The sequence below is a fragment of the Notolepis coatsorum genome, assembly GCF_963971535.1.
Source record: "Notolepis coatsorum genome assembly, chromosome: 2".
NCBI classification, from domain to species: domain Eukaryota; kingdom Metazoa; phylum Chordata; class Actinopteri; order Aulopiformes; family Paralepididae; genus Notolepis; species Notolepis coatsorum.
The window spans coordinates 167,367,195-167,385,532 of record NC_140166.1 but is presented as its reverse complement, the minus strand read 5'-3'; the positions used below and the strand labels follow the sequence as shown (position 1 = coordinate 167,385,532).

The following is an 18,338-nucleotide window of genomic DNA, read 5'->3' as shown; positions in this document are numbered from 1 at the left end:
TTCCATGAATGTAGAGGAGCGTACGCAGCCTAATAATAATGATGGCTTGGATTTATATAGCGCTCTTCATGACACCCAGAGCGCTTCACAGAGTCCATTATTCGTTCATACACAGTCATACCGGTGGTGGTAAGCTACAATTGCAGCCAGAAGCGTGGCGAATAACCATCGCCTACGGCCCCTCCGACCACCACCAACATTCATTCACATGCATACACATTCATACGAGGCAAGTAGGTTAAGTGTCTTGCCCAAGGACACAACGGCGATGGGATGAACATGGGCTTGAGCGGGATTCGAACCACCAACCCTTCGATCATTGGACGACCCGCTCTACCCCTGAGCCAAAGCCGCCCCACAAAGCCTACGAGGTACACCGGAAGGTCCTGCACACGCTCCTCCAAATTGGAAATGAGTCGAATGCAGCCGCGTTTTGGGTGAGAGCGGCTCATTGAGCATCTATACAGCGCTAGCACCACCACACCTCTCAAATAGCACGGTTGAGTGTGACTGGGAAAAATGGAGGAGAGAGAGAGAGGGGATGAGATAAGACGGAGAGGCCTCGAGCCGGATCCACGTGGCAGGGCATCCTAGCCTGCTGAGTCACTGGGGGGGCCACCCTTTATTTAATCTAATCATTATGACTAAGTGGTTGCATTGTTGGGAGGCATCGGTGTAGCCAGGTCTGTACGGCAAGACGGCTTCAGGCGAATGTAGCCGATATCAGGAGGATGACGGCAAACTGATTAGCATGGTGCACGCTGTGCAGTGGCCTTGAGGGTTTGTCACGAGCCAAGTGAAGGAAAATTGAGTCAGTGTCATATGAACGTTGATGTATAGGGATGCACCCACATGAAAATGATGGCAGATACCGATAACCGATAATACATTTCCTGTTATGGCCAACATCTGATACTTAGAGATATGACAATGTGGTCTGTATATAGACAATATTTACCTATGGTAATCCAATTTTGTGCATACTGAAAACACTGTCAAATGAAAGATAATCTGTCTTTATTTGTTTCTGCAGTCTATTTAAAAGCTGCTGTGCTACAGTAGTACCTAAAGAAAACCTGCAAAAAGCACTGAGAAAAAAAACATGAAATCCTTCACAGCATACTGACATATGTTCGCCAATATATATCCGCCCATTGAACCAATGTCGCGTACGATACAAAAATCACAGATATCGGCCCAATACAGAGTCCCCGATATACCGTTCATCCCTAGTATCAAGAAGCGAAGCGTGCCAGACTGCCCATGGCATCTCACTGCTACTCTGACCTGGCTGTCAGAGCCGTGGAACGTGCGGCAGCTAGCTGCTCCTCTGTGTTAGTGTGGAGAGAGACTAGTGCGGAGGTGGGACTGAAAAGGTCAAAGCCCAACACAGTTGTCACTTGTCAGACATGGGTGTGTGACTGATCGGTCATTTCTGTCTCTCACTTCCCTTCCTGGTCTGACTGGAGCTTTTGTGGCAACGGTGAATGTGGTAGTTTGTCCCAGTTGGACCAGTGGGAGGGACATGGGGGGGGGCAGTTAGGGTTTCCTATGAAATAATGAATAGTTCACCGTTCACAAAGTTCACCGTTGACCATATTCACATGGTGGCCCCATTTTGCTTCAAAGGTGGGAACAGGGTGGAAAGGAACCCAACCTGAGCATGACATAAGAGCAAAATGGCCACAGTGCGAACAAATATGGTCAATTGTGTCTACTAGGGATGGGCATCGATTTAAAAAATATATATTTTCCCTTGTTTTTACCAGCACCTAAACTGTGTATCGAGAGGCGACCCCTACTAAACTGTTACACCGCTGAAGGGTAGCATAACAGAGGCTCCGTCACTACAGTACATTCAAGAACAGAAAAGAAAGATGAAGAAAGAGAGATGTTGCACTTTGTTTCACTAAGCTCACACGTTTCAAGCATTCTTTTGTTCCCCGGAAAATAATGTTGGGTTGGACCAACTCCCAAATATCTAACGCTAGTCGTTAGTGACAACAGCTGTTTTTAAGTAAAAACTAAATCATATGTTAACGCGGGGGGGGGGGGGGGTCACTCCCCAGGACACTGCTATCCATCCCCATAGAATTAAAAAAGAGTGGATATCTATCCTCTGGTGAACTGGGCCTCAGCTGTTGCTCCTCCCTACACAAAACACAAAGAGACAGAGAGCCATATGTTCTCCCTCCCCCCTTTTTAAACTCTGCACTCCTAAAGCGCTGCATTTATGAGCGTCATACAACGACAGCAGCACAGAGCCCTTCAGCTCGCAGATCATATTACCGGTAATTGCCATGTCTGATATGGCCAGTAAGTGTTTTTAAATGAGCAGTGACTTGTTTTCAATGTCAATATGCATGTCTGCGTAATTAAGCCCACTATCAATCCCAGCGAAAGATGCCAAGGAGATGACATCTCTTTTTTTGTATCCACTTTTTTCTCCTTATTTTATATTTTTCTCCCATCCCAATTTCGCATTGCCAATTCTCCCCTCCCCTGTCTTGAACGTTGCTAGACTATGCCTCCCACTGGTCGGCTGTAGTGAGGATAGAAGCCTTGCATCACGTGTCCCCTCCAGTACACGAGGAGGCAGCCTGTCGCATGTTTTCACCAGACAGCGCGGACTCTCAGTGGTGAGGAGTAACGCGTGGGAGGCTCACGCTGCCCCCGATACTTCCTGTCTCTGCTGTGCAGGCGTCACCCAAGGAGTCGCTGTCCACAACGTCCAATCCCCACCCATCGACTTTCCACCCGCTACCTCTGCCAATTGAGATAGTATGACGACTGGCCCAAGCCGCAGGCAATGCTGACTCGGGGAGTCGAGACCGGAGTCTCTTGCATTGGTGACGAGCGCAATCTCCGCTACGCCACCCAGCCGCCTATGACATCTCTTTTTAACCCTTTCCTCTCATAATTTATCTTCAATTAGTAATGCTTTAGAATGGCTGTTAGCCTGGATCCAGCCGCCATCGCCCACCTCAGTTTGCCCCTTAATCTTCTCTAGCAAAGGTGTGTGTGATTCAGAGGGCTGGGTCAAGGGCTTAGCCAGCATCAAAATGTTCATCCTTTTTCTCATATTGGATGCATTCTGTAGCCTTTGTTTATAAATGTTCAAAACCGCTAAAGGGGCACTTTGCCGCATTTTCAACCTTAATCCTATCGTTCTGTCGTGAGGAGGTCATGTGACGACCGGACATGTAACAAGTTCACAGCCACATCGGCACCGGTGACGTCACAGAGAGGAGAGCAGACCTGTAGCGAACTGTCAGACGCTATTTCCTCAACTATTTTCAACTGTAGTAGTAGAGGCCCAACTCGAGGAAAGTTGAAGAGATGGTTAAGAAAATGGTGTCTGCGGTTCGCGAGAGGTCTGCTCTCTCTGTGACGTCACCTGTGCCGGTGTGGCTGAGCTCTTCAGACACAGACCACGTTGGTGAGTTACATGTCCTCCTCACGACAGAACGATAGGATTAAGGTTGAAAACTGGCAAAGTGCCCCTTTAAAACCCTTTCACTACCACACTACAGACTGTTAACCGTCTGTACTCTGTAGTGTGGTAGTGAAAGGGTTAACCCTTTGTCGTGGTAGTGAACGGATTAACCGTCTGTAGTGTGGTAGTGAAAGGGTTAACCTGTAGTGTGGTTGTGAAAGGGTTAACCCTTTGTTGTGTGTTGCAGTGAAAGGGTTAACCCTCTGTAATGTCGCAGTGAAAGGGTTAACCATTATGGTATTGAAAGGGTTAAGACTACCTTGAAAACAACATAGTTAACACGATGAGACATGTGATGGTGTGTCCTGTGTGTTTTCAGGGCCCAGACCAAAACCTCTGGCTAAGGTGATCAACAAATCCCCGCTGACAAAACCTACTCCGAAAACAGACACAACAAAGACCAACAGGTGAGCAAATTGTCCGGGAGCCACGTTTCAGACGCTTGCCCTTGACAAAATGGTTGAAAACAACTTTGCTGCCCCCTACTGGTGTCTCTGGGCATGAATGGTTTGGCGTGCACGTCTCACAAACAGCAATCATGCAGGGTTCCCACAGACATTGCAAAATGAAATTCAAGGACTTTTAAGTACTTTTCCAAGCACTATTTTTCATTTTCAAGGATGTCACTCGAAGGATACAATTCACTTTTAAATGCTGTTTTTTTAAGCATCTTCTTGGCCTGCTTGCCAGCTAGAGCATCACACACGAAGAAATGAAGAAAAGCAGTTGGAGCGCGCGAGACAGCGACTCGTACGATTTTATTAAAACAGAACAAAAAAAACGTTCTTGATTCAGAACAATTTGATCATGGATGAACAAAACATTCAATGCGAATGGTTGATTTGAATTTCAAGGACTTTAAGCACCTTGTTAAAAAATTTACTGTTTTCAAGGAGCTGGTTTTTTTTAATCAAGCACTTTAAGCACTTCAAGGACCTTTTATGAACCCTGGCATCATGATCGTAGTAGACCTGTGTTTCTGATATCTCTTAATGAGATTCTGTAGGAGGATGAGGTTGTGTAACCTACCATTGGTAACCACTTTTAAACAATGCCTAATATGTGCAGTGGTAGAGGAGGTAAAACATTGGAAGAGCATGATATTATTGTTCCAGTAATAATACAAGATCCAGTAATAATAAGACCAAATTATTACATTATGTTGTTTCTCATATATATCCGCACATAGCAACCGTTGTTTCTTCCAACATGAAGGACAAATTTAACATTCCTCTGACATTCCATCCTCCTACCCACAGTGTCTACTATTTCAAGGTTGCACCTCTCTCAAGCTGTTTCCGACGGAAAGTCTCTTTGTCCAGATAGTATATTTAGTGACAATGTTAAAGGAACACGCCAACTATTTGCCATCTACCCTGGAGTTAGACAAGCAGATTGCGTACCCTTTTCTTCTCTGTGCATGCATTAGGCTTAGGGAACAGCCGCACCGTTAGCCTAGCTTAGCGTCATTCACTGGAAGTAGCCGGTGTGCCAGTGTAGCCTAGTTCCCTATACAGTCACGAAATACACTCCAAATACAACTCCAAAATCTTCCTGTAAACATGTTGTGACCTGTGTATTTACCACGTGGAGAAGAAGAAAAAAATAATTAGACATTTTCGTTTTTTCTAAGCAGATATATAGTCGGAAATTCTTTTTGCCGAACCACTGCTGCCTGGGCGCAGTGATTTCATCACCTCAAAACCCCTGTTCCTTTTTGAGGTGATAAAATCACTGCGCCCAGGCAGCAGTGGTTCGGCAAAAAATATATATCTGCTTAGAAAACGAAAATGTCTAATTATTATAATTCTCCCCCCCCCCCTAAGCCTAATGCATGCACAGAGAAGAAAAGGGTATGTGGCGCACCGCATACAGCACTACGGTGCAACACGGCCGACCCGGGTTCGACTCCCGGACCCGGTGATCTTTGCCGAATGTCTTCCCCGCTCTATCTCCCATTCCTCCTCTCTCTCTCTCTCTCTCTACCGGACTGCCCGGTAGCAAAAATCAATAAAAACCTACAAAAACATAACTTGTCCGAAAGGACAAGTAACATTTAAAGGGGAACTATCTTATAAATGGCCTTTTTGAGTGTTTAGCATTGTTTCCTAGCTATGTGAACTTATATTAATATGATCTATGTCTCTAATTCTCATATTGGCGCATTCTTCCAATTCTCCTCTCACAATATTCACCCTCACTGAACTGAGTCATCTGAAAATGTGCTGATTTGTGATGTCAGAGAGACACCGCTGCATGATAATGTGGCTGTGTGGCATCAGGTACATGATGAGCTGCACACAGTGGTTGGAGCCCAGGCTCAAAACGACTCGAGATCTTGAGGTAGAAAAATGCTGTTTTTGAGGACTTGATTAGAAATACAAAACGATGAATAAAAAAAAATAAAAATTACAGAGGTGTTCCATAGACACACAGGAATTGTGTAAAAGTGCCCAAATAGTGAAAGAAATAGTCAAATAGTTCCCCTTTAAGAAAAGGGTATGTAATCTGCTTGTCTAACTCCAGGGTAGATGGCAAATAAGTCTTAAGTCTCTCTGTCCTGATACATGTCGTTGTCACCACTCGCCCCGCCGCCTACAGCTGGTGCAGAATCCAGCCGCGCGCCTTCTCACCAAAACAAAAAACATGAGCACATCAGCCCAGTTCTGGCCTCGCTCCACTGGCTGCCTGTTCGCTTTAGGATAGATTTTAAACTAGCCCTAAATGTGTTTAAATCACTCAATGGCACGGCTCCTCCATATCTATCTGAGCTCCTGCACCGCCACACCCCCCACAGATCCCTTAGATCAGCCGACCAGCTGCTATTGGTCGTGCCTAGAACTAGGCTCAAGACTAGGGGAGACAGAGCCTTCTCCGCCGCAGCGCCTAGACTGTGGAACAGCCTCCCCCTCAATATACGGGCCGCCCAGACCTTGCAGGTTTTTAAATCACTTTTAAAAACCTACTTGTTCTCCCTGGCCTTCCCCCCCACTTAATCACCACTAGACCCCTGGCCCATTTGTATCTTCTTTGCTTTACTGTGTCCTACCTGTTTTTATTACATTCATTGTTTTACTGTGTTTTAAATTTTGTATCTTGCATCGTTATATTTTTGTCTTTTATCAACCTGCCTGTGAAGCTGCCGCTGCTTAGAAATGTGCTATATAAATCAAATTGACTTGACTTGACTTGACTTGACTTGACTTGACTTGACTTGACTTGACTTGACTTGACTTGATAGTATTTTGTGGCCACAAATTATTATTATTATTTGTATGGTTTTGATCGTCTTCTTCTGTTGTTCTCCATCACAGCCCCATCAATAAGCCAAGTGTGAGAGAGAGCAGTAAAACGAAGCCGGGCGTAGCAGCAAAAACACCGGGTGGAGCGACGGCTCCCAGAGCAGAAACAAAGGGAAGAAGCACAACAGCGACTTCAGCCGAAAACAATGGTGAGATTTAACCTCTTAACGCGCACTGGGTCGTATAGGACCCGGCATACCCGCCGGCGGAACAGACGAAAGTCATGGCACTTTGCGAGCGTCTCGCGGCTGCATTTTTCGCAGAACATATAAATTACCAAATTAAAGCTCTATTTATTGCCGTTCGAACGCCACCTCACTCGACCAAAACCGGGCCTCGGTTCTCGAGTTTGATGACGATATGTCAGGCGTGCTACTTTTTATGCATGCGCGTCAGATTACCACCCCGGACTCCAGAGGCTCCAGAACTGCCAATCATCTTGGTCAGCGTTGTAGCCAATGAGTGTAGCTTTCCAATGATACTCCAGGTGTGGGGGTGCAAATAAGGGATCTAGGTGAAAGGTGATGAGCGAAAACCAGAAGTGAAATAGATTCCGAATGAATGGACGAGGAAATGGAATACTGGAGAGCTTTTTTTTGACACGCGGTTTTCCCGGATCTCTCTAAAAGACACATTTCTGAACAGATTCTTTTTTTATTTGGACCTGTACTACATAAGACTTCAGGCTATGGATCCGTGGTGTTTTTCAGCTTATATTTTTGGGGGGGGGATATTACAACCACTACAGAAAAATGTGAGTACACAAGTTCAAGTTCAACTCAAGTTCAGACCTATGTTACTCTATTTCATTAGCACTAAAAGTTTTTTTTTGCATTAGTAACTTCATAATGCTATCTTTCAAAAGAGACCAGGCTTAAGGCCTCTACATGCTACAGCAAATTCAAAGCAACTTCAACACAACATCGACAAAGCAACGGTGTTGCAGACACATTACCTTTATGCTTCTGCAAAATCAACGCGCAGCCTATGATGCAACAAAATGTACCCCGGATGTGCGGCTCGAGCGCGCCCAGCCCGCCTGAATACTTTGGGCAGCCGAAGGTGCGCACTCTAGCCATTACAAACGGATTTCCCTTCTCAACCATACATCGTTAGTATAATAATAGCCCTGTTTATGTTTGTTTTCGCTTGTGTTCTTGTATATAGTGTAATATCAACCCAGTCCATCCCCATTGTTTCCCCAATCTCCTTCCACGAATTCATCGTCATAATGCTATCCTTGTAGTCTTTAGACCCGCTATTATATAAATGTTGGTACTTTCGGACCTCCTCTGCAATACGTTCCTGCATTTGATTCATTTTAAACAAACAATTAAACAAGTGTAATGAAACAATACACTAGCTATCGAGCTCCTGTCAGAAAGTTTTCTTTTGGTCTCGAGCTCCTGTCAGAAAGTTTTCTTTTGGTCTCGAGCCAGGAACACTAGAAGTGACAGACAGCCCCGCCCCCATTCACTACCAACCAATCACTGCTACGCAATACCAACGCAACGGGTCTTTAGATTAGATTTTGGACACAGGTACGCAACGCCCAAGCAACACAGTCTACAAGACTGTCTGCAACAAGCGCGCTGAAATCGCGCCGATGTTGTGTTGAAGTTGCTTTGAATTTGCTGTAGCATGTAGAGGCCTTTATGCATGTGCTATAATTATAAAGTATTAAACTAAGCTTTTCAAAGTATGCAGTCCTCAGTCCTCAAGTTTAAGAAAATTGCCACTTTTCTGCCCTCCTGTTAACTCAATCAGCGCCAGACCCGAGGATAGTCGGGTTAACTCGCCAACCGTTCAGCACCAGACCCGAGTTGGGTTTTCATCGTTATTTCTTTTATTCAATATTTGTATTCATTTCTCTCACACGGACCTCGGGGTTACCATAGGGAACCACTCTGAGATCGCTAGAGTGCAATACTGGCCGCATCCTGATAGGAGGCAGTATCGCCCACCCTTCGAAACTTTTTTTTCACACCCGGTGTTACGTTTTTTTTTTATTCTTTTTTATTTCTTTTTCCCCCTCCTTTTTCCGATTTTTCTCCCATCCCACTGTTAGTCGTTATGCCAATTCCCAACCCCCTTCCTGGTTGTTGCGCACTTTCCCCTACTGTTGGTCCGAGAGGCCGGAGACTGTCACATGCTTTCCTCCGACGCATGTGCAGCCAGTCGGCAGCCAGCCTGGCCGCGCAGATTCTCACTGGGAGAGTGTAACGTGTGGGAGGCCGCACTACCTCTCTCCAGATCCTACCCTCGCTGAGCAGGCGCCCCGACCGAACTGTAGGGGTCGCTGTCCACAACGCCCAGGACCCACCCGCCAGCTTTCCCCACCCCCTAATACTGCCAATTGTATTAGTGTGAACGGCCAGCCAAGCTGGTGACAACGCCGGGAGCTGGATTCGAACACGCGAACCCAGCGTCTCCAGCGTTGGTGACGAACGCAATCTCCGCTACGCCACCTGACCGCCCGGTGTTGCGTTTAATTCACTCCGGGTGCAGTTTTTTTGGTCAGGCGAGTCTAGCGGTTCACTCGATGGCATTGAAACTAGGGATGTCCCGATCGATTGGCCAGCGATCGGTATCGGCCGATAATCAGTATAAATATGAGATTGTGAATTCCGATAATGCTTTATTTTCGCAGATCGTGAAAACCGATCGAAGACGCACGGAAAACATGATCCAATTCTCAGCGGAGTTCTCACTCGCTGACTTCTCTCTCAGGCACACAGCTGCTGCTGCTGCAGCGCACTGCCCCTCCTCCCCCTCCCAGACTCCTCATGTCAACAAGCTCCGGCAATAGTCTGCATGAGCAGCTCCGTTAGCTGTCACTGTTTAAACGAAATGACCCAGTAAACTAAATAGTTCACTTTAGTTTAATACATGATGCATTGTCTAACGGTATCTAGCCGGCTAGCAGTAGCTACAGATAGCTCCTGATATCAATGTCTTATAACATAATTGACATTATTCGTTTTTGCAGCTGTTGGCTAATTAGCTATCATGCTTCATAACAACACTGTGAACATCTTATATGTTTCAGACCCTGTTAGTCAAGTTGAACTATCGCTCTGACTGGGGACGCTGAGGGCATGCTGAATGTCAAGTCAAGAGTCAAGAGTTTTATTTGTCACGGCATACAAGTATACAATGAAATGCGGGTGGTCTTGCCCGCAACGATGTGCAATACAGTAGTACAACATATAATAGAATCCAATAAAACAACATTGTGCAATAAACAGGTAACATAGTGGGGCATCTCGGTATTTGTACATAGTTATTTACAGAGCATGAAGGACATGCTAGGTCCTTTGGTAGTGCAATACACTGTTACTGTTGCTATACTATTTTTAAAGTGACCTTTCCTTTGTGGCCATAAGTGTGGGCGTGTGCAGCATGAGTGTGTGCTTGCTCATGTTAAAGTGGCTGCTAGTGTGCGAGCGTGTACAGCGTGCGTGTCGTGTGTGTGCTTGTGTGTGGAGAGTTCAGTGTTCTGTGGCACTCAGTGTTCAGTGTTCAAGGCTCTGATGGCCTGGGGGAAGAAGCTGAGCCGAAGCCTCTCTGTCCTAGTAGCTGGGGTTCGCAGGCGTCTGCCTGACCTCAGCAGCTGGAACAGGCTGTTATTGGGGTGGTGAGGGTCTTTCATTATTCTGCAGGCTCTGGATTTGCACCTCTTGTTGTATAGAACCTGCAGGGGCGGTAGTGCAATACCCGTGGTACGCTCGGCTGAGTGCACCACTCTCTGTAGGGCCTTCTTGTCCTGTACCGTGCTGTTTCCATACCAGGCAGTGATGTTTCCAGTCAAGATGCTCTCTACAGCTCCGGAGTAGAAGGACTGGAGTATCTTCCCAGATACTCTGAACTTCCTTAACTGTCTCAGGTGGTAGAGGCGCTGCTTCTCCTTTTTTACGACTGTGTCTGTGTGTTGACCATGTCAGATCCTCTGAGATGTGGACCCCCAGGTACTTAAAGCTGCTCACCCTGTGTGATTTGACCAAAGCAGAGTATACACACAGACAGTGGAGCTGTTTGCAGATAGCGAGCATTTTGACTTGTTGCGTGGTGGCGATGTCTCGCAGATAATACAACTACAAGAATAATTATATAATATATATATTTTATAAAAAAAATAATTATAATAATATTTTTTTTTTTTTTTTTTTTATAAAACCAAAAACGATCAGTATTGGCCGATATGGCTCAACGATCGGTGATCGGTATCGGTGGCAAAAAAACGTGATCGGGGCATCCCTAATTGAAACGTGTCCAATGCCCCCGATTCATGTGTTGTGGTGGATTATGTTGGCGACACGATGGACACCAATACTGTAAATCGCGATCAGACAATTGGGATATTCTTTTTGGGGTACCTCCTAGTGAAGGTAAGGACTATATGACATCAATCCTGCTTTGATCCAACCATGATTTCACAACAATCGCAACAACCATGTGTAACGTACTCCAGAACGATCAAAGCATAAAAAAACTACCCCCCCCCCCCCTTTCATGCATTCATGATGAAACATAATACCTATTATATACATTTGATTTGGAAATAGTAGCGTGTCCAGGCGAGCAACGCCAACGCTTTTAGTAAAATTCACGTATTCCTCCATAGCGCCGTTTTATGGAATTAGCCAGGATCACTCTGAAACTATACCTGTACTTATATTCACCATGGTATAACATGTGAACGTATACATAAACATTTTTTTTCTTTTTCACATATTGAACGATGGATAGTTGATGTAAAATGAGCCATAGTATTGTATCCATAGCTATAATATAGATTAGAATATAGATATAGCCCTGCAAACACTGCCACGCATTCCTATCTTAGAGCGGTGGCACAGTAGGAACAAAGATGCTACGTGGCCCGCGGTGCTGAATGAGTTAAGAGGTTAACACCGTCGGCTAGGGCTGTCTTAAATACTTCAAAGCTTTGTTCGATGGGCATGGGATTTGAATATGAAAATAAAATTTGATTATTCTTTTTTTATTATTAATTTTTTTGGTGTGCAAAATCAACTCTGCCTCTATTTGTTAACTACAACAAGCAATGCTGTTTGTTATTTAAGATGAGGTCCATCTTGGCACTGACAGATTTGTGTTCATTGTGCTGCTTTTATAAAGCCTCATGACGGCTTGCAATATTTCATGAAAGCAAATTGTTTTGTTTGTCTAAGATTTTAAAAGGTTTAAACTTTACAGCACTGACAAAGTTGAACAAAGAGCTATACAAGTCCCACAACATTAAATCTTTTTTATATCTCGAAAGCTTCGAATTAAAATCGAATCTCGGCCCCGAAGCTTCTAATTCCAAAAAATTCGAAGGTCAGCCCTACAGTCGGCATAGTCACATTTCTATCTCGGGATGCACCGTTACCACCTGATACCAATGGACCTATCCCAAACCCCGCCCTCTCATCTTGAACCTCCAATCACCAGTTGTTGAGAGCAACAGTTGTGATTGGAGGATCAAGAATAGAGGGCAGGGTTTGGAATAGGTCAATTCGGAGTGATAAATGTGAAGGCAGGCATTACACAAGCAACTTTTACATGCAACGTGGGTTATCTGCAACTGAGTTGAATCTGAAGTGCATGGTATATAACGCCCGGTGGAATAAGAGACATGTCTGAAGAGTAGAAGCGGCATCATCTGTAACCCGCAACTGCAAGTAAACAGCATGTAGTTGTCTGCGTATCGTCGGCTTAAAACAGAGTACCGATCTGATCCAGTGATCACTTTTACTGAACAATTTAGATTTCTATCATTAATTTGGGGACAGAAATTATTGAGATACAATCCATTTCCCCCATTTTTGAGAAATCCATTATCCTTCCATGTGTCAAAAACTAGTCAAATCAAGTGGGCTTGCTTTGATTTGTTGCTCATTTCTCATGGTTCTCTGCATTGGATTTCAGTATTGGGGAAATTCTCCCATGCCCATATATTATCGCTGTATCCCTATTTACATTTAGTCATTTAGCTGATGCTTTTATCCAAAGCGACTTACAAATTGTGAACAATAAGGCAGCTAAGGGTAAGTGGTATTGTTCGTTAAACCATGTCGAACTATAGGCATGGTAGGTAGTAGGGCGACAGTGGCTCGGTAGGTAGAGCAGTCGTCTGGTAATCCGGAGGTTCCCGGTTCGATTCCCGCTCCTCCCGGGCAGCGTGTCGAAGAGTCCTTGAGCAAGACACTTAACCCCTAATTGCTCCTGATGAGCAGGTTGGCACCTTGCATGGTTGCCTCCGCCATCGGTGTGTGAGTGAATGGGTCAAATGTGAGGAACAAATTGTAAAGCGCTTTGGAAAAGATTATAAATGCATATAAATGCAGCCATTTACCATTTAGTATACAGAATATATACTACCATTTTCATCAGTACACTGTGGTGTATTGACATATTACGCTTGCTTTGTTGTTTTCCTTCCAGGTGTAGTATCTCGTCCTGGATCATCCTTGAAGAAATCCGCCTCCCTCAGGAAAGAAGACGGCAAGGACGGGTCCAAATTGGCAGCTGACAAAACGGCAAGTGAAGCGGCTAAGAAGAAGATCACAAAACCCACTCCTGTGACTGCAGCTCCGGCAAAGTCTAGCGCTAAACCAGTGAAAACGAGCTCTGTGCCCTCCAAGCAGTCTCCGCAAGCGAAACTGGGACCTAAGCAGAAAAGTACCACCGAATCATCTACGGAGAAAGGCTCGCCAAAGTCGGGAGGAGCCATTAAGAACTCTGCAACCGTTGCCTCAAAAAAAGCGGGCACTAAAGGAAAAGAGACGGTAAATGATAAACACAGAGACCCTAAAGGTGAGGTTTCTCCTCCTAGCAGTGCTGCCGTCGCAGAACACCAGGAAGGTTCAACAGAACCGGTGTCCTCTGACCACAAATCCAGTCCTCAGCCTCCAGGTCACGCTGGAGGGGATTCACTCTGCCTTCCCCTGAACTCAATCCCCAATCGGAGTCCTCGAAAGACCAAAACCGAACCAGGTAAAACCGCCAGGGCATTAGCCAAATCCGGTCCGCCACCAGCAACCAACAACATCCCCCACGTCGACTCTGTTGAGGGGAGCAAAGGGAAACACACCCCAGGCTCCGCCGTTCCCGCTTACCTCAGTACAGGGCAGGTACATGAGCTGAGCTTCCCCAAAGACACTGAACTCCCCCTAGACACTCCTTGCAGCCTGGGAAGCACTGGGAACACCCCTTTGGAAGACTCTTGGAGTGGCACCCACCATCAGGTCAGTCCGGAGTCAGAGACCGGTAGCAACACCACTTCCTCCGACGACATCAAGCCGCGCTCAGAGGACTATGACGCGGGAGGCTCGCAAGACGACGACTGCTCCAACGACAGGGGCGTGTCGAAGTGCGGCACCATGCGCTGCCACGACTTCCTGGGCCGCAGCAGCAGCGACACCAGCACCCCGGAGGAGCTGAAGATGTACGAGGGTGGGGCCGGGCTGCGAGTGGAAGTGCGGCTCCGCGGACGAGAGGCGGAGACGACTAGTGAGGAGGAAGGGGTGAGACGACGTCCTCGTTCCTGGCTGCACAGAGACGAGATGCCCGTGGAGGAGGAGCCATCGGAGGTGGAGGCCTCAGTCACCACGAAGAGCGTCCCCGACCACCAGCTCTTCTCCTCTGAGGAAGAGGGGGAGGAGGAGGAAGAAGAGGAGGAGACTGAGGACGAGAGGTCAGAAGTTGAGGTCCTCCCGGGACAGGTCCCACTGGTGCCCGCTGAGCCCTCTCCACACTTTCAGGGCATTATCAACCTGGCTTTTGATGACGATGGGGGTGAGCAGGCCAACGAGCAGACCGACTACCAGTCGGCCTCTAACTTCCGTCGATCTGTGTTGCTCTCTGTTGACGAGTGTGAGGAGCTGGGCTCAGAGGACGGCGGTGTCCAAACTCCACCCCAACAGCACGAGGATGATGATGGCGCCACACCCTGTGACGTCTTCGAGAGTGACTCTGCGGCTTGTCAGGTCAACTCCGATCCCCCCACAGGACAACAGAATCACCTGTCTGGACATCCTGAGGACCCTGCACTGAAGCAGCAACAGCACACCAACGAACCAGGCGGGGAATCCATCGTATTCCTCACAGAGATCCAGGACCCTGTACAAGAAGGGGAGCTTAAGTCCCGTCGGGTGGATGAAGAAGAGTCCGGTGGCCCAACCTCGGACCCCGACACTGTAGACCTGCCTCCCCAGGAGCGACCGTGCCATCTGGACCTCAGCCACACTGAGCAGTACAGCAATGGAGGACTGTGCAAAAACACAGCCAAGCCTTCGGACAGCAAGAGAGCTGATTTACACCTAGACTTAAATGAGCCTCAGCTGGCAGGGGACTCTCCTGTACAAACTGCACAATCCCCAGCAGGTAATGTATGATCTATGGACCTTCTAGACCCCCCCCCTCAAGTCAAACTCATCCTCCCTCCCCAAACTCCATCAATGAAGGTATTGCTCACCCCCTGCAAGATGCAATCTCCCTTGTCTGATGCCCAGACTTTACCTCCAATGCATAACTATCCCCTCCTTCAGAGAAAAAAAGGATATTATTAAGATTACTAGTTAAATAACTAGTTCTTACTACCAGTTCAAATTCAAATTGAATCAAAGTGGTCATCTATGATGCTGGCCATAGCTAAAAGCTTGTTTTCATCTTCAAAACATTGTCTTTGCACCTGTTCAGGATTTGAATTTGCAACACCAATATCCTTTTAAAGATGGAGATTGGTATCATCAAAATGCTAAAGTGTGCATATTTAACAACTGTACTACCTTTAATCAGAGGCATTTAGACTTTGATGGCTCAGTTTACATAGAAAAGGGAAAAAATAAATGTTAATTTCAACAAGACTGATCATAGAATTGTATTTGTCAAAAGCGACACCATGTGCTGGTTAAAAGTATCTGCCTTGTGACAAGGCTTGTGACATAGTCGTACCAATGCACTTTGATGTACATAAAAAAATGCAACCTTTCAATTATTTTAATTTGTTTACATTATGCCATGAAATTTTAACGCTTTTCGGCCTTCTAGGCCGTAGCAGAATGATAACCTTTGAAATTTGTGTTTACGCAACTGACAAGCAACCAATGATTTCTATTATGAAATCCAGTTATAAACTTATGTACAGTGAGTGGCAAGTTGATATTGAGCTTAAATATTAAATATTATAAAAAGATGGACCACACTAAACTGCCACTTTGACTAGACTGCTTGTGAGAAAGGAGTTTTATACCAAGAACCCTTTCCCCTATTATCTCTGCTTGATGTTCTTTTCTTTCTTCTTTTGTTTGGTCCTCGACTGTACCCGTTTGTTGCACTGTAGAAACACGCATGCTACTAATTAAGAAATCATTTGTTGTTTGTCATTCTCTTATTCCATCCAAATATATATTTTTTTGTATTTATTTATTTTTCTTTCATTTTCTGTATTCCATTACCTGTTTGTCATCCTCATTAGACCGGTGTATCTAGATAGTCTATGTTCAGTAGTATTTTGTAGTGTTATCATTCGGTAGATTTAGTGTAGTCTCGGTAGCCTCTGTAACGTACTGTACGTAGCGTGTTCCTAGAACAGGCTTCATTGGTTCTGCCATGTCTCTCTTTTTTCACATCATACGCAGAAAGACCCCCCACCGTTTACTAAGGGATCGATCCCAGTGTAAACAAACCCATTGAAATCACTTTTCTGCAGTCAACAGTAACACCGAAAATAGTGATCAGTCACGTCATCATTTGCCACCCTGGGCTTCTCTCATTTACACTGAAACTGTTTGAAAATAGAAAGTAACTGTGTTTACCTAAACACAAGAAAATGTCAGAAGAAAAATCGGTGATGTACCCTACTGTGTGTTGCCAAGTAAATCATTGTTGCTTGCATTTAGTTTTTCTTTTGTGACAGTATTTTAAAAAATCTGTACCTTGGGTTTGTTGGTTTAAAAAATAAAAATAAAAAAGAACCTGCACGTAAATCTTAAGATATCACACTGGTACTTTAGCTTAACTTAATGAGTTACGCAAAGTCGACCGGTGCTGGCAATGCATGGCTTACTACTTTCTTTTTGACAGTGGTGGATAAAAGAGACACATTCAGAAAAGCATCCTTCTGTGCATCACCTTTAAGGCAGCTGTTCACCCTTCTAACTCATCCTCCCCGCTTCGATACCAGCGACATTTGGAATTAAGCAAAATGCAGTATCGACGTCATAAGCCTGACTGACCATTCATTGTGACCGGTTTTCGCATACTGTACTCATGTACTGTATTAACCAGACGGTGGTTTTGCTGTGGGGTAATACTGTAAAGGACATGGTTGCATTAAGGGTGAAATCTCAGTACTCGTATGTTTTGTTGTGACGGACGGTGACTAGCCTCAGAATACCTGTGTGAAATGAAAAAGGAGAACTATGGAGAAATGAATCACTTTGTCATTTTGCAGTATTGTCAATTGTTTTTAGGGGACATTGGTTGTGACAGATTGGATCAAACCTGCACACATGACCGTCGCCCATCCAAAGCCCTCTCTCCCATTTATGAGATGGACGTGGGAGAATCGTTTGAGCACTGCTTGGACAAAGACAGGAGCACTGAGCAGCGGCGGGACGAAGACAAGCAGAGAGGGCTTGCCGACGACGACGATGTGAGCAGTGTGTTCGCCGAGCGGGACTGGAGCCTGCTCAAGCAGCTCCTCTCGGACCAGGAGTCCACTCTGGGCATCATAAACCCCGTCCCGGAGGAGCTCAACCTGGCCCAGTATCTCATCAAACAGACGCTGTCGCTGTCGCGTGACTGCCTGGACTCACAGGCGTTCTTGCCCCACGAGAAGGAGACCTTCAAGCGCTGGGCGGAGCTCATCTCGCCCATCGAGGACTCCACCACCACCAGCATCACCGTGACCAGCTTCTCCCCGGAAGACGCCGCATCTCCGCAGGGCGAGTGGACCATCGTGGAGCTGGAGACCCACCACTGACTGCGCAGAGGAGACTGCCAGGCGGTCGTCAACTCTCCCTCTGAACATTTACAGTGGCTACATCATTGTCTTAACTTATCCTAAAATAGTATCTTTCTTATCTCTTTCTCTCTCTCTCTCTCTACCTCTCTCTTTAGTCTCTTTGTTTGACATCTCGCTTTTTCTGAACAGCGTTTTTGGACTTTTCCAGCAGCAGCTTATTTGCATTTCCCATAGCCAAGTCCTTATTGGACTGTGTCAAGACACAAATGGGCTGTTGTGCATGTGGATATTTTTTATATGTTGAACTGTTTACTTGGTGTTGCTTCAAAGCTTTAGAAAAGAAGAAAATAAAAAACATTTCTTTCTCATGGCACTCCTCAAATAATAATGGTAGTGTGTGGAGTTCCTAAAGAAAAAACAAGATATGTTGGCCTGTTGGCTTGCATTTAGTGTCATGATGTTGACGATAATAAAGGTTTGTGTTTCTGAGTAAATTAAGTTTTTTTTTATTTATTGGATTAACTTATTTCGTAGTTGCCTTACAGTTCTTACTCCCATGTGTAAGGCT

General features: G+C 45.6%; 1 protein-coding gene across 1 annotated transcript in view; it reads left to right on the top strand.

Moving 5' to 3' along the window:
* btbd8 (BTB domain containing 8) overlaps positions 1-18,130 on the top strand; it is an 87,840-nt gene extending 69,710 nt beyond the window's left edge. The window contains exons 16-19 of the mRNA XM_084309314.1: positions 3,816-3,903; positions 6,811-6,947; positions 13,246-15,186; positions 17,277-18,130. Coding sequence (XP_084165440.1) covers positions 3,816-3,903; positions 6,811-6,947; positions 13,246-15,186; positions 17,277-17,788 — 2,678 coding nt within the window. The 3' untranslated portion in view covers positions 17,789-18,130. The remainder of the gene's footprint in view (positions 1-3,815; positions 3,904-6,810; positions 6,948-13,245; positions 15,187-17,276) is intronic.
* The last annotated feature ends 208 nt before the right edge of the window (positions 18,131-18,338 follow it).